The sequence below is a fragment of the Lolium perenne genome, chromosome 3 (genome assembly GCF_019359855.2).
Source record: "Lolium perenne isolate Kyuss_39 chromosome 3, Kyuss_2.0, whole genome shotgun sequence".
NCBI lineage: Eukaryota > Viridiplantae > Streptophyta > Magnoliopsida > Poales > Poaceae > Lolium > Lolium perenne.
The window spans coordinates 7599707-7615110 of record NC_067246.2 but is presented as its reverse complement, the minus strand read 5'-3'; the positions used below and the strand labels follow the sequence as shown (position 1 = coordinate 7615110).

General features: G+C 50.9%; 3 protein-coding genes across 3 annotated transcripts; 1 reads left to right on the top strand and 2 right to left on the bottom strand.

Moving 5' to 3' along the window:
* The first annotated feature begins 549 nt into the window (after positions 1-549).
* LOC127325574 (multiple C2 domain and transmembrane region protein 6) lies at positions 550-3147 on the top strand. Its single transcript, XM_051352358.2, has one exon. It carries the CDS (start codon positions 610-612, stop codon positions 2866-2868), a length of 2259 nt encoding a protein of 752 aa, XP_051208318.1. The 5' UTR covers positions 550-609; the 3' UTR covers positions 2869-3147.
* A 1752-nt stretch (positions 3148-4899) lies between these two features.
* LOC139830046 (uncharacterized protein At2g39795, mitochondrial-like) lies at positions 4900-7692 on the bottom strand. The gene is made up of 3 exons (XM_071827043.1): positions 7586-7692; positions 5483-5916; positions 4900-5293 (listed from the first exon to the last, which is right to left on the bottom strand). Exons 1-3 carry the CDS (start codon positions 7667-7669, stop codon positions 5134-5136), a joined length of 678 nt encoding a protein of 225 aa, XP_071683144.1. The 5' UTR covers positions 7670-7692; the 3' UTR covers positions 4900-5133.
* Positions 7693-9174: 1482 nt separating this feature from the next.
* On the bottom strand, positions 9175-12984 carry LOC127325607 (uncharacterized protein At2g39795, mitochondrial-like). The gene is made up of 3 exons (XM_051352418.2): positions 12700-12984; positions 9793-10169; positions 9175-9681 (listed from the first exon to the last, which is right to left on the bottom strand). The coding sequence occupies exons 1-3, from the start codon at positions 12982-12984 to the stop codon at positions 9486-9488; spliced, it is 858 nt and encodes a 285-aa protein (XP_051208378.1). The 3' UTR covers positions 9175-9485.
* Between the last annotated feature and the right edge of the window lie 2420 nt (positions 12985-15404).

Below are 15404 nucleotides of genomic sequence, written 5' to 3'. Positions count from 1 at the left end.
TCGAGTAGGAGTGCGTACGAGGGAGAAATGTTCCTCACGGCCGGCCAAGTCTTTCTCAGTTTTTGTTTTTTGTTTTTGAAAGAAGTCTTTCTCAGTTTCCCCCGCAAAAGAAAAATTCTCTGTCTGTTTCTGGGCCAATCGCACCTGAGCAGTGTGAATGAGCAAGACGAGCTACAGCGTTTCGCGACGCGTCTGACGTGGCCACCTCGTACAGTATGTTGGTTGCAAGGCATTTATTGTACCAGCGACGTATGTTTTGTTGTCTTGCTGCATGCATTCCTTTTGCTCTGTTGTTGGTGGTGGTTTCCTGTGCCTTTCATAGCATCGATCCAATCGAGTCTTTCTCAGTTTTTGTTTTTTGTTTTTGAAAAAGAAGTCTTTCAGTATTTCTCTGTTTCTAGGCCAATCGCACCTCACCAGTGTGAATGAGCAAGACGAGCTGCAGCGTTTCGCGACGCGTCTGAGGTGGCCATCTTTCGCGCGCGTTTGCTTGTTTTATTTAATACTCGATCCAGTACGAGGGAGCTAGCAGGCATGCATGCACGCAGCCTCTTCTACTGAAAACCCCGTACGCACGTTCCTTCCCACTGGCCGGTAACCACACCAACCATGACGAAGATCGCTTGGACATACGACATGGTGGAGCCGATGTGGTACCTGTACGTGAGCGTGGTGAAGGCTCGCGACCTGCCCACCATGGACATCACCGGCGCGCTGGACCCGTACGTAGAGGTGAAGCTGGGCAACTTCAAGGGCGTGACGAGGCACCTGGTGAAGAACCCCAACCCGGTGTGGCGGCAGACGTTCGCCTTCTCCCGTGACCACCTCCAGTCCAACCAACTGGAGGTGGTGGTCAAGGCGCACAAGGACGTGCTGTGCGACGACTTGGTCGGCCGCGTCCTCTTTGACATTTCCGACGTCCCCAGCCGCCTCCCGCGCGACAGCCCGCCTGTCGCGCCGCAGTGGTACTGCCTCTCCGACGCCCACGGCAACAAGCTGCGACACGGCGAGATCATGCTCGCCGTCTGGGACGGCACCCAATCCGACGAGTCCTTCCCGGAGGCATGCCACTCCGACGCGCACTCGCTGCGCTCCCAGACCAGCACGCGCCCCAGGGTGTACTACTCACCCAAGCTCATCTACCTCAAGGTCTCCGTCATTGAGGCACAGGACCTGCAGCCGAAGAAGAAGAAGGAGGGCCAGCCTCTCGCACCCACCTTCGCCAAGATACAGATGGGAAGCCAGCAGGTACGGCGGACGAGGCCGCAGGTGTCGTCCAACCCGAAATGGAACGAGGAGTTCATGTTGGTTGCCAGCGAGCCGTTCGAGGACCCGCTGGTGGTGACAGTAGTGGAGGAGCGCGGTCGCGACGACGACCCCGTGGGCCGCGTGATCATCCCCGTGGCGAGCCCCTATGTGCCACGCAACGACCTGGCCAAGCCGGTGCCGTCCAAGTGGTTCTACCTGGCGCACGAGATGACCCTAGACAAGGCAGCGGCCGATGTCACCACGGGCGTCAACAGCAAGGAATCTTCAAAGACGTTCGCCAGCAAGATCCACCTCAGAATGAGCCTGGAGACGGCGTACCACATGTTGGACGAGCCGACGCACTACAGCAGCGACCTCCAGCCGGCAGCGAATAAGCTCCGGAAGAGCGCCATTGGCATCCTAGAGGTGGGCATCCTGAGCGCGCGCAACCTAGCAGCAGGCGTGAAGAACCCTTACTGCGTCGCCAAGTATGGCGCCAAGTGGGTGCACACGCGCACGCTGCTCAACGACACGGCGGCGCCGCAGTGGAACGAGCAGTGCATCTGGGAGGTGTTCGACCTCAGTACCGTCATCACCGTCGCAGTCTTGGACAACCTGCACATCTCCTCCCACGGTGACGCCAACAAGGACCAGAGGATCGGCAAGGTGCGCGTCCGCCTCGCTACGTTGGAGCTGGACCGCACGTACACACACTACCACCCGCTCATGGTGCTCAGCCCGTCGGGGCAGAAGAAGACGGGAGAGCTCCAACTGGCTGTCCGGTTCACCTGCACGGCGTGGGCAGACATGTTGGCGCAGTACGGCCGTCCCCTCCTCCCGAAGATGCACTACACGAACCCCATCTCCGTTCTGCAGCAGGACTACCTCCGGTTCCATGCGATGCAGATGGTGGCGACGAGGCTGAGCAGAGCGGAGCCGCCGCTGAGGAGGGAGGTGGTGGAGTACATGCTGGACGTGGACTCTCACATGTTCAGCCTGCGTCGGAGCAAGGCCAACTTCTACCGGATCACCTTGCTCTTCTCCGGCGCTGACGCAGTCGGGAATTGGTTTGACGGCATCTGCCAGTGGAAGAACCCGCTGACGACAATCCTCGTGCACCTTCTGGTCCTGATCCTCGTCTGCTACCCGGAACTGATCCTGCCGACCGTGTTGCTATACCTGTTCATGATCGGGGCGTGGAACTACAGGCGGCGTGAGCGGAAGCCGCAGCACATGGACACGGTGCTGTCGAATGCGCAGCCGGACGAGCTGGACGAGGAGTTTGACACCTTCCCGACATCCAAGCCGGGGGACATCGTGCGGATGAGGTATGACCGGCTGAGGAGCATTGCTGGCAGGGTGCAGACGGTGGTCGGCGATCTGGCTACGCAGGGGGAACGCGCGCAGTCGCTGCTCAGCTGGCGTGACCCCAGGGCGACGGCGATATTCATCACGCTCTCGCTCTTTGCGGCCATTGTACTCTATGTGACGCCCTTCCAGGTGGTGGCCACCTTCGCTGGTTTCTACCTCCTCCGGCACCCGCGGTTAAGGAGCAAGCAGCCGTCCATGCCCTTCAACTTCTACAAACGCCTACCCGCCAAGGGCGACACGCTCCTATGAACATACACGAGTCTTTTTTTTTTTTGGTACCTATGCGTGTGTGTGTATGTCTTGTCAGAGACTCAAAAATAAGGTTGGTACGGATAGAACCCTTCCATTTGCTCGGAAATTAAGGCCCCTCCCTCCCTCGACTGAACTGACCACGTCACCACCACATTTCACGCTACGATCAGAGCATTTAGTCTCGAGTTGTGGGAGGCAGGCGCCCAACCCAATCGGATGTTAGCTTAATCTTGATTAGAGTTTGTCAAAATATGCAAGTTACCATGTCCTAGTTAAGGTCGGTTTCCATCCTAAGAAAAATCAAGAGTCTTGGAGTACGTCCACTACCGGAAAAACATGCTTTGCCGTGTTCGGCCACCTTTACCGTGTATCAAATACTGCGAAACACTGCAAAGCCGTGTATGTCTACGAGAAGGAACACGGCAAAGAAAAGAGCACGGTTACGGCAAGAAATACGCATGGCAAAGGTTTGGCACACGGCACAATTTTACGAATACACACGGCAAAGAGGCAGAAAAACACACGGCAAAACGACGAGACACATGGCCCTGTTGGCCGCGTTTGACGGAGCCGTGATGGCCCCGTTTTCTTTGCCGTGTACCAGGGAAATACACACGGCAAAGGCCTTACCCCCCTAATTTTCCCTCCGCGACAATTCTTTCCCGGTGGTTTTTCCTGCGGCCATGTATCGGACAAAGAATTCACAACCCACTTGTCCTGCACCGGTTCCCGCTGCCACAACTCCTCTCCCCGCCACCGCCGACCCCGTATGGCCGTTTCCCGCTATAACTCATTTGCCCTAAATGCCACAGAACCTTGTAGGAGGTAGCTCATTTTGTGAAGGGTTTTTCAGATTAACTAACATATTTCAAGTTTGTATTTTTTCCTCGCAACTAGGTCACCTAAAACGACGCCTCGCGAAGGTTCTCCATTTTTCTGATTTTCTTTGAGGGAGTTGTGCTAAAATTGGGACCCGCCGGAATGACTTTTCGCAAGAACGGGCGTTGAGTGGCACACCGGAGAGAACCATATGAAACCGACATTGTATCTTTGATAAAACAACACAATCTGGACCTCAAAATGATTTTTACAAAAAAACTGAAACAAGCGAAAGTAGACGCTTAGTTCAAATTTGGCCCGCTTCCAGCGAAATCGGCAGGACACCTTATAAAATACCATGAATTCCCGGAAAGCTAACGCACGTAGCAGGTATGTGAACCTTAGTGCGGAAGTGGTCTTCTAATTTTGTGCATAGGTTTTGTACCATTGCAGATTGCATTTCTTGTAGATGCTTCACAAAAATAGCCCGTTTCGGCGCTAAAAAAATAAAAAAAAATGGGTTTTATGTGGCTAGAAAAGGATAACTCATAAATCCAACATTGCTTCCCATCCCAAGGCCCATGCGTGTGCGCAATATGGGCTCGTTCCGGCAAACTATGTCATGCCTAAGGTCACGACCTGGCTCGTTAATTTGCCCTAAAATCCATAGAACCTCGTAGGAGGTAGCTCATTTTGTGAATGGTTTTCTGAAATAACTGTTGTATTCCAAGTTGGTAATTTTTATACGCAACCAGGTCACCTAAAATGACGCCTCACAAAGGTTCTCCATTTTTCTTTTTTTTAGTGAATTATGCTCAAATCTTTTCGCAAGAACGGACGCTACGAGGCACACCGGAGGGAACCGACATTGTATCTTTGATAAAATAACACGGTTGAGGACCTAAAAAACCTCTGCCCCCCCCCCCCCCCAAATTTTCCTTCTTTTCCTCCCTGTCAATTTCTTCCCAGCGTTTTTTCCCGTCATCTTTTCGTCCTCGCGCCACTATATATAGCCATTTAGTTTTACAATCTCCTGTATAAAATTGATCACAGTGATCAGCAAAAACAAGGCATGAGGAAAGTCCACCTCAATGCCATACACACATTCGCGCGTTGCCATGCCATCGTAATACCACAAATATATTTCAAGTACATGCTGAAGAAGAGTAAACTAAAGCACGAGCTAGGAAAATAGCAAAGCAAACAGTATAGTGCACAAATATCTCGTAGAGAATAATTATTTATTCAGAAAGAGCATACTACTCAACAAGTATTGCCTATGAACCTCTCTAAATTCTAACATCACGCTAGGATAAATTGAGATGTGCACACATTGGTGCACGTATACTCTCTAGAACATAGTTCAGAGGTCTCAAAACAGAATGTGCAAAGCACATTCATTGGCTCATCTTATGCTAGGGGACAGTAGTTCTAACTATCTCTCTACTGCTTGACGAAGTCCTTGAGCTTGTTCAGCCAGAAGAGGTACTCCCGGCTGTCCTTGTTGATCATGTACTCGTGCAGGAAGTTAGTGGTCAAGGGCGAGATTCCACGCAGCTCCAGGTACTTATGGAACGCCCTCTGAAGGTTCTCGTCGAGGTCGCTGCACAAGACAGACCAAGTGGGGTACACAGCGTCAGCAAAGCAATTCTTAATCAATCAGTAGTGTGTTCGGTTAATCAGGAAAGTGAAGACAAGGAAGTGTACAACCTCAAAAAGTTTGGTTATAGCATGAGCAAGTAGTTGTTAGCTGGGAAATTAAAATGGCTAAGCCATGATTTTGTGTTCTTACTTGAAATCGGGGCCCTCATATGCGATCAGCTCCTCATCATCGTTCTCTGCAGGCTGCTTCACGGACAGGGTGTCGATCAGGATCTCGTCAGGGTAAGCCGTGCAGGTGAACTCGAGGCTTGGGCCGTCGCTCTTGGAGACGGTTACTGTGAGGGGGATGGTGGACTTCGGGGCCTTCTCGCCATCTTCCTGATCATCGTCTTTCTCTTTGTCATCCTTGTCATGGTCATGTTCCGCCTCGTCTCCGGTGACTAGGCTGGGCATGGAGACCAACACCTCGATCTTCTCGCCCTGGTAAGTTCTTGTGAGAGTGATCTCGTTGAGCCCCTTCTTGTCGGTGATTTTGAAAGGGAAGTTCTCTGGGATCTCCTCAACCTGTTTAGCATGGAGAAAATGAGGTTCTGTACACCACTCGTAAAATGAACAGGAAAGTTGCTCACAGTAAAATCAGAAGTAAAATAGTAGTGTTCGCTCCAAGACAAGCATGCCAGAAACTAATTATTTTCCAACCCTCATGTTTCCCCTCTCAGTGTGCACCACTTAGACTAAATCATGACAACTCATGGAATAGATACCAAGCAAAGACACAGCAAGTTGCTTGAATTCCTTCATACCCTCATGTTTCCCCTCTGATAGTGATTGTGCACCACTTATTTAGACTAAATCATACTAATTCATGGTATAGATACCAAGCCAAGAAAGAACAAGTTGCTTGAATTACTCAACCTTCGGGAAGTACTTGAAGATTACATTACTGATTTCACACACCTTTAGACCCTATATACCTTCTTTCCTATTACATCTAAAGACACCAGCTTGGTTTTTTAAGCAGGATTTAAGGAATATAAGTAAATCCTTGCGTTTATGTTGGAACCCAACTCAAATGACCAGGAAATCACTAGACAACCGATTCATTGCCCCCATAAACTCGACTCAGTGTTTGAGTTGACCAGTTCAGCAAAGCAACCAGTACCCCTTGTCATAACAGAGAAAGACATAAAACCATTCAGAGCATTTAACAATTCATCATTTTAAATAGCAGAACATAGATGGTTTGGTATGGCTAGCATGCGAGGTGTACAGTAACAAGACAAAGGTAAATAACATTCCTTGCAAACATAGCACTCAAACTGTACTAGCATAGAACCTTTTGAATGGAGTGGAAATGTGGAACAGTTGAGGAAAACAGCCAGTACACCTCCTCATCTCATACAAAGAGATAAAACCATGCAGCGAATTTAACAGTACATCACTTTAAACAGCAGGAGACAGAAGCATGCAAGCTGTGAAGTCACAACTCACAAGAAAACGACATTTTTTAACTGCTAACATTCAGTCCAGCCATACTACAGCAATAAGAAAACAGTAAAGATGTCACAAGACCAAAAACTACAGAGTTCTGATGGCAGCGAAGGCAGATGCAAATCCTTATGCAAGACAAGTGAATTACGAAAACTAATTCAACCCCCCCACTACACTAGTCCATACGAACTCAGATCATGTACACTGAAAGTGAAATCTAGAGAGACGGTGATAAGAATCGCAATCAACACGGTCAGCACTGAACTAAAACAAATAGAACATAACCTATAATCTACCGTGACCATGACAGGAATTGCAGTCAACATGGATGGCGAGAAACTGAAGTAAAGATAATAACCAAAATAGCTAGGTAAGCCTGCAGATCATACTACGAAAGACAACTCTAACTTCGAAGTATACTACCAGTTGCAGCAGGAGGATATGGGTACGACAGAACTAACAAAATTCCTAAATCACCTAAAAAAATCCCTATTGAAGAGTGAATCGCAAAGGGCAATTACCCATAAGAGGAGCTAACTGCGGTTAGCATGGACAGCTAGGAACTGAAAAAAAAGAAACGAACACAACCTAGATTAGCCAGAACAATCTTCAGAACGTACTACCAGACTGCTCCTAACTTTGAAAATTACAGAACCAACTGCAGCAGCATTGTAAAAAGTCCCTCGTTTTTCGACGGAGGATATCGTATACGTGACCGTTTCCAATCCTACCGCTGCAGGCTAGACCCAACCGACACTGCTGCGAACTAGCTCCCTCTGGAAGGATGTGACTGAAGCAGAACCGCGGCGCCGCGCGACGCGGTGGACGCGCGGAGGAGGGGCAGGGAGGAAGTGGCGGCGCGGCGGGCGGCGGCGAGGAGGGCCATGGCGAGAGGCGGCGGCGGGGCGGCAGTGTGCGTCGTTTTGTTGGCAGGGCCTGTTGAGATATATGGGCCGATATACTGGCTCGCACACAGGCCTGAAATGGACCGCCGACTAACAGGCCGATACTGCCATGGACTAACAAACTAAGCCCGCTGTCTCAAAAAAAACATTAAGCCCGCAACGCACAACATATCGAAACGATCAAACTAGCCTGTTGTTAGTGTCTAGTAGAGTCCGAAAAAATTCAAACCGAAAAGCGCGAGTTTAGTTCACCTAAAATGCTAGTTCTGACGAAATTCGCAGTGGCGCAGAATAGAACCCGTAAAATGGAACTGAAAATAGGAATTCGAATTGGCGCGGGTAATTTTAGTCGATGATCAAAGTTTATAGATGAAATAGATGCTCCGATTGAGCATCGATACTTACATAGTGCGGGGAATTGACATTACTACTGGTACACCGGCAACCTAACCTAGTTAATGAGCGAAATGCGGCCTACTTCTAGCTATGGCGCGCGCGGCGGTGCCGGTGCTCGCGGAGATCGGCGGCGGCGTGAAGTCTTCACGCGTCCTCCTTGTCAAGCTCGACTATTTCGAGCTTGACCTTGCGGACGCGGGCTTCCCGGCGGGCCGCCTCGTACTCCCGTACCTGGCGGACGGCGTCGGCCTCCTCCCGGCGGAAGCGCACCCTCGCCTCCGCCTCGCTGATGGCGAACGTTTGCGCCATCACCGCCTCCTCCTCGTCGCTGCCATGGACGTAGTCCCTGGCGGAGAAGGTTGGCGAACGAGCGGGGACGAGGTCGTCCTCCTCGAAGCTCGCTGCCACGGGCAGCCGCGGTGCGCGGCTCGACTACCCGAAGGATGAGCCCTCGGCCTGGTTGCCGTAGTGGGCGAGCTTCCCTGGGGCGTGAACCCCCAGTTGGTCCACCGGCGAGCGCTCCTCTTGCGCGCGCCCTTGCTCCGCTTCCACTTCCGCCGCTCCGCCTCGGTGCGGAAGACGGGCGGACGCGGCGGCGAATCGCCGCCGCCCAATCCCGCGGCACGGCCCTCCGAACCTCCACGAGAGGCCATCGCGCGGCGGCAGGCGGAGGATCGGTGTCTGGCTAAGCGTCGATTGCTCGTCGGAGCGCGCTACTGGCAACGGCGGAGGGAGAGGAGACGGCGGAGGGGAGTAGGGTTTGCGACCCGAACTCCCCTCCGCGATCCCTTTTAATAGGGGCCGTGCGGGGAGTTTCTCGGGCCCCTAAACTCCGTATTCGAGCCGGGCCACTTTTTCGGTCACTGATCGGCGCGAGTTTCAGCCCGAACCTGTAAATCCGCGGAAAAGTTCAATTCTGGCGGGATTTACGGGCTATGTTAGAAAGCGCATTGTCTAGCTTAGTCATTCTCGTGGCCAACTGAACAATTAAGATCAAGGGCTAGCAGATATGTCTGTTGCCTGCCCTTGCTCTTTTTTTTATTGTTCAAAAAGAAGAGCAAGGGCAGACATATCTGCTAACCCTTGGTTTCTAACTTAATATGTCTGCTCTTACTCAACATATGGTACACCGATAACTATAAGCACAAGGGTTAGCTTCGAAGTAAGCTACACGGTGCCATCTTTACATAGTGTGAGCACAAAGGAACAACAGGAGCAGGTCAAATAGCGAGCAAGACACCCTAAAATAGTTTCAACTATTAATCAGTAGTGCTACCATCTTACTGCCACTAAATACATAGCTACAAAATAGGATATTAAAATAGCAGGCACGTAAGCATGTGTACCACCACTCTAGTCTACAAGATGATACTCGGAGTTCATCTTATGCAGAGGATAGCATCAATCTTTCTTGAGAAAACTGCACAGCTTCGTCAGAAACACGAGATTATTCCGCTTGTCCTTGCTTGCTGTCTTCGGCAAGACGCGCCTGTCCTTGCTGATCATGTACTCGTGCAACAGCTTTGTGGCCGTGGGCGTGATACCGCGCAGCTCCAGATACTTATGGAACGTCTCCTGCAGGTTCTTATCCAGCTCACTGCACGCACCAATAACCAAAGAACAGTTAGCAAGCAGTTAATCCAAGTTTTTGGCTTTACAGAAATCAAATTGTCCAAGGGTCCTAGGTTTAGTCGGCTGCTCTACTTACTGGAAATCAGGACCCTCGTCGTATGTGACTGCATCGCCTTCGTCAGCCCCTGGTGGCTTCCGCCTCATGGACAAGCTCTCAATGACGATATCATCAGGATTAGCAGTGCAGGTGAATACCAGGCCTGAGCCATCACCCTTGGAGACAGTGACCCTGACAGGTAGGCTGTATTTTTCTGGGGGTGTATTGCCTTCATCTTCCTGATTCTCCTTCGAAGATGACAGCAGACCCTCATCGTCCTTCCCATCCTGGTCAAGTTTGGGCATGGAAACCAAGACCTCAATCTTTTCGCCCTTTAAACTTCTTGTAAGAGTAAGCTCAGTAAGCCCCTCCTTTTCGCTGATTTCAAAAGGGAAGTCACTCGAATTCTCCTCAACCTGTTTCAAGATGAATAAAAGTAGAGTTAGAGGGTACAACAACAATTACAAAATGTCGGAGCTTGAGGCATTAAGGGTGTGTTTGGTAGCCCGGGGGAGCACAGATTTTCCCATCTCAACCGAGATATTTGAGAGAGAACGTGTTTGTTAGGTCGGGTCGGGCCTTCCCAGCAGTGGCGACCTCATACGAAAAACGACTCAGAGCCAGGCTGAGGAGCGAAGCTCAAATCGAGCTTCCCTCCTCGCCCGGGCTCTCCTCATCCCGCGAAACACTGTTTCGGGCCCCCACCACACCCCCAGACCCCCACCCGACCCGTTCATTCGCCCCCTCGCACCTCTCGTCTCCTCTCGCGTCCCACCCGCGCCCCAACCTCATCCTCTCCCGTCGGCCAGCAGGAGAACCATGCCGCCGCCTCCCTCCCGTCGGGGACGCGTCGCACCGGCCAGGACGCCGCCTCGACGACGCGCCGCACCGGCCAGGACGCCGCCTCGACGCGCCGCACCGACCAGACGCCGCGCCGCACCGACCTCGACGACGACGCGCCGCACCGGCCGGACGCCGCGCCGCACCGACCTCGACGACGACGCGCGCGCACCGGCCACGATGCGCCGCACCGGCCACGATGCGCCGCACCGGCCAGACGCCGCCTCGACAACGCGCCGCACCGGCAGAATCCGCCGCGACGCCACCAGAACGCACCGCCAGGAAGACGCCTCGACGCGCCGCACCGCCAGGAAGCCGCCGCGAGGACGCGCCGCCAAGACGCGCCGCACCGGTCAAGACGCTCCACCGGGAAGCTGCTTCGACGCGCCGCCAGTGCTCTGCCAGGACGCCGCCGCCAGTACAAGGACCCGATTGCTTTTTGATTTTTTTTCTTAAGGACCTTTGTGTAATTTTTTCCACCCAGCACGTCTCACCCTATACAACCTTTGCCAAACACCATCTGAACTCGCCTTCTGTCAACTGATACAGGCTACCAAACAAGCAACAAATCTGAGTTGAGCATGTATGAGGTCAACATGTATGAGGGGAGATAGAGAATCTGAGATGAGCCGGGCTACCAAACACACCCTAAGTCTCCAACCAGAGGCACTATGTTGCCTTGCTCCCATACACATTCGGAGGAAAAAGGTGAAAAAAGGACTTGCGTGATGCGTGCAGATGACAGTTTAAAAACAAGGCCAAAACTTGTGAAACCCTAGCACTGCACCTTCTTCTCTCCTTGCGTTGAAGTCCCTCTTCTCCCCGATCCCTTCCCTTCCTCCCTCTCCTGCCCTAGTGCTGCTGCAGGTCTCATCCTTTATCCGCCTCTATGGCTGCCTCCCATCCCACAGCACCGGCGCTACACTGGACGAAGGGAAGAGTGGCCACCCGAGGGTCCTCGACAATTCTATGGCTGCTTCCCACCCCACGTCACCAGCACTGCGCCGAGTGTGGGGAATAGTGGAGGACACGCAAGGGCCAGCAAAAAGCGCAATAGAAGAGGCTTCCCAAATGTGGCATTCCCGGTTCAGGTTGTGGTGCGCCTTGTGCGCGACGAGATTGAGCAGCGGGCCTATGCCTTTACGGAGGACCCATGAGACTGTTCAGGCAAGAGCGTTTTTTGCGCCTTGCGGGGTTTTTGCCGATTTTGTCCTCTTTTCTTTTATCTGATCTCCTTTTAGATCCCCATGTACTACTTGCTTTCCAGTCTAATCGAATGGCATAGCGCCTGCCTTTAACCCTCAAAAACAGCAGAAGATAGGCATAGAGAAGTTCATGCACTGAATGCAGCATTTTGCTGCAGTGCAAGCTACTATTTCCAGACATGGTTGCTCCCCTGTTCTATGTGGTTCCCTTAGGTACTTATATTTCGTTTTCCGGCTCAATGGTCGCCAGTAATAGCTTAAAAATAATGTCTCCATATCATACTAGATGATGCAAAGTTATTATATGTTAATGAAGGATTCTTCAATGCCCCCTCTAGCGTCATACAGATCCGGAATAAAGAGAAAATGCTAGAACCTATGAACATGAAAACCAAACTTTTCTAGGAAATCTGAAGGAAATTTAAATCTCTGCAGGATTCAACTCCTCATGGCTTTTATTTTATTTTTGGACTGGTGTCTAAAGCTTTACCCCTGTATAATGCCAATATCTTATCAGGTTTGCTTTTGTTTAAGAAAAAACAAGAAGTGAATGAAGTGAGTGCAGTCAAGAGTCACTGTTCTTCTTAGGCATAGATGGCACAGACAACGGACGTGCTTTACTGAAGAAGAAAAATGCAGCTATGTATGCCTCTCAGATCTCACTTGTATCATTTGACCAAGACGAAATTTGAGCCCAGTGTTTGGTGCTTGCCACTAGTTTATAGGTTCGGTCAAGATTGCTTCTCTTTATATTAGTGTTCAGAAGATGGTGACAACATGGAGGTAAATCTCTACAAAATTTGGTGTCACAAGTGCAGCAGGAGCGCCGGCAAGGACCAATCCGGTACTCTCTCAATCTCGGAGCGCGAGTAGCAGGGGGCAGATTGTGGGGTGCACGTACCAGGCCGCGGCGCTGGGAGCGTATGACGTTGTCGATGACGCGGAGGATCTCGCCGTCGTGGGTGGCGGCGCGCACGGAGTCGGCCTTGTCGCGGACGGAGCCGCCGGAGTAGTTCTTGTCGGCCTGGGCGGAGGCCGATATGTCGCGGAGGCAGGCGACGAAGGCCTTGTACTCCGCCTTGGAGGAGAAGCGCGCTGCTGCGGCGGGAGCGGGCCGGAGGAGCGGCGCGGCTGCGGCTGCGGGGCGGAGGAGAGCGGCGGCGCGGCGGGCGGCGTGGAGGGCCATGGCGCGGCGGCGGTCGACCGAGGTTTAGGCGAGTTCGATTCGAGGTGCGGCTCTAGTTTAGTCTAGAGAAAAAAAGAGAAGTCCATATTACACCCCTAAACTTGTTCTAAAGTTCAGTTTACAACCCTTAATTTTGATTTAGTTCAATTTTTAACCTTAAACTTTGAAAACCGTTTGGAACTACCCTTTGTACCATTTAGGCTGGTTGTAAAAACCGGTTTTTGTTTCCACGTCAGCCTTTTTTTTCGTATGCAACACATCATTCGGTATAAATAACACAAGATTAGGCCGTACATGTATTCCGAGGTTCCCCTTCGTACATCAACCACAGATGAGTGCCTCGGTTGGCTAGAAGCACGCGGCTCTGGCGTTCGCCCTCAAGCTGCATGGTGATCTCACCTGCATCCGCCCTCCATATCTCTTTCCTCTACGATGCATCAGCATGAAGAGACTACCACAAATGTTCAGTTTCGAACCTTTTGACTTCCATGAATCTACTTTGTACGTACGTTTCTTGATCGCTTCGCAAACACGCATAAAAATATCAACTGATTGATCACCAATTTAGCATTCACCTAGGCAGGCTAGAACGGAGAGAGATACCGTACTAGATCTAGGGCGACGTAGTACCAACCGTAGCAGCGGCAACCTGGGCAACGACGGCCGACTGCCGACGGCCTGGCGAGAGTGGGCGACGACATGAGTAGGGGGCGGCAACCTTGGCAGGAGCCGGCGGCGCTCTGAGCAGGTGGAGGCGGCGGTCGATTGATACTGGCCACCTTTCTCGAACTAGGGCAATCGTTTCTCAAAGCTTTTCTAACGCATGCATGTACAAGTATGAGGGACGTACGGAAATACATGTATACGTCTTATTTGAAAAAAAATGTATTCGGAAGAAACGTTGACGTGGCGGAAAAATCCAGGTTAAATTGAAGTAGGGGGTAGGTCAGAACGGTTTTCAAAATTTGAGGTTGAAAATTGAACCAAATCAAAATTAAGAGTTATAAACTGAACTTTAGGACAAGTTTAGGGGGTAATATGAACTTCTCTCAGAAAAAAAGGCTGAGGGGGTCGAGCGACCCGACACGACCTGACCCCAGTGGTAACGTGTGTTCGCTCCAGATTTGGCTTTGGATTCGGAATCACATTTTGTTTTTGCATAATTTTGCGAGCGGGGGGACGCAGGATAGTATTAATGTGCCCACATGATAAGAGGAAAAGCAATCGTAACACTACTAAGTTAATCATCTGGACGCCTGTCATTCAAGATGACATGGAATGGAACAATGCATCATCACATCTCAGAATCAATCACATATACAACCCGGTGGTTTTTGGCCGGAGAGCGATCGGGGTCGCGGGCGGAGGGAGGCAGAGGAGGCGCGAAAAAGCTGCAGGTATCATCATTTAAATTTCTTAGAGCTAGCTGGTTATCAATTAGCTATCGTCTAAATTTTGCATTGCTTACCTGAGCGCGCGTCATGATAATGTGATGTCTCTCGTCTTACACATGCGGAAGAACAAAAACTACCAGATCGAAAATCACCTACATGCTGGTTCCAATAACTATTTTTCACACGATGCCGACTAGCCATGCCTACCCACAATACGTTCGAGACAATCTATTATTACAAGGGTTGTGTGCCATACAATACATATGTTCGCTATAGGTCGTGCACTTTGTACATGTACGGATGATTGGACACCTTGTGGCGCCATGTGGCTAGAAGAGAGGAGAGGAGCGAAGAGGAGGATAAAGAGGGAAGAGCAGGGGCGAATCTAGATAAAAAAAGTGTCAATGGTGTCATCTCTGTATCCTCTTCATTTCATCGGTGTCATCCTCTATAAATGAACTGTAGTTAACGCTGAATAGTGGAGGATTTTCTAACTTTGATTAGGGTCAGCGGACCCCCAGTGTGCCAAAGGCAGCTCTGTCCCTGGAGAAGGGCTTGTCTGTCAATGAAGCGGCGACGACGAGGTGGTGGCGCACGGGCTTTCTGGCGGGTAGTAGCACTTTTTATGTTGTTGAAAGAACGTTTGGTTTTATGGGGCACAACGACATTCCGACGATGCATATGTTAGGGTTGCTAACTACGAGAATGAATCGAGGATGACAAGATAGGAAGGTGAATGTACAAGGATGTCACCTAGAGGGGGTGAATAGGCGGGTTGCAAAAACTTCTACTTCCCCTCTTGTCATCCTCGATTCAGCACTAGTAGACATGGTTAGTATGTTAGTGCACTAAAACAAATATATATGGTGGTACTCTCACAACTCACTCAAAACTGATAAGAAAAGGAAATCTTACCGCTCCACAGTGAATTAGTATTGCTTACCACTTGTAGTAACAACTAGTGCATGGATGTAGCGAAGCGAATATCAAGGGTATAAGAACAATCACACGACAAAGCAGGATATA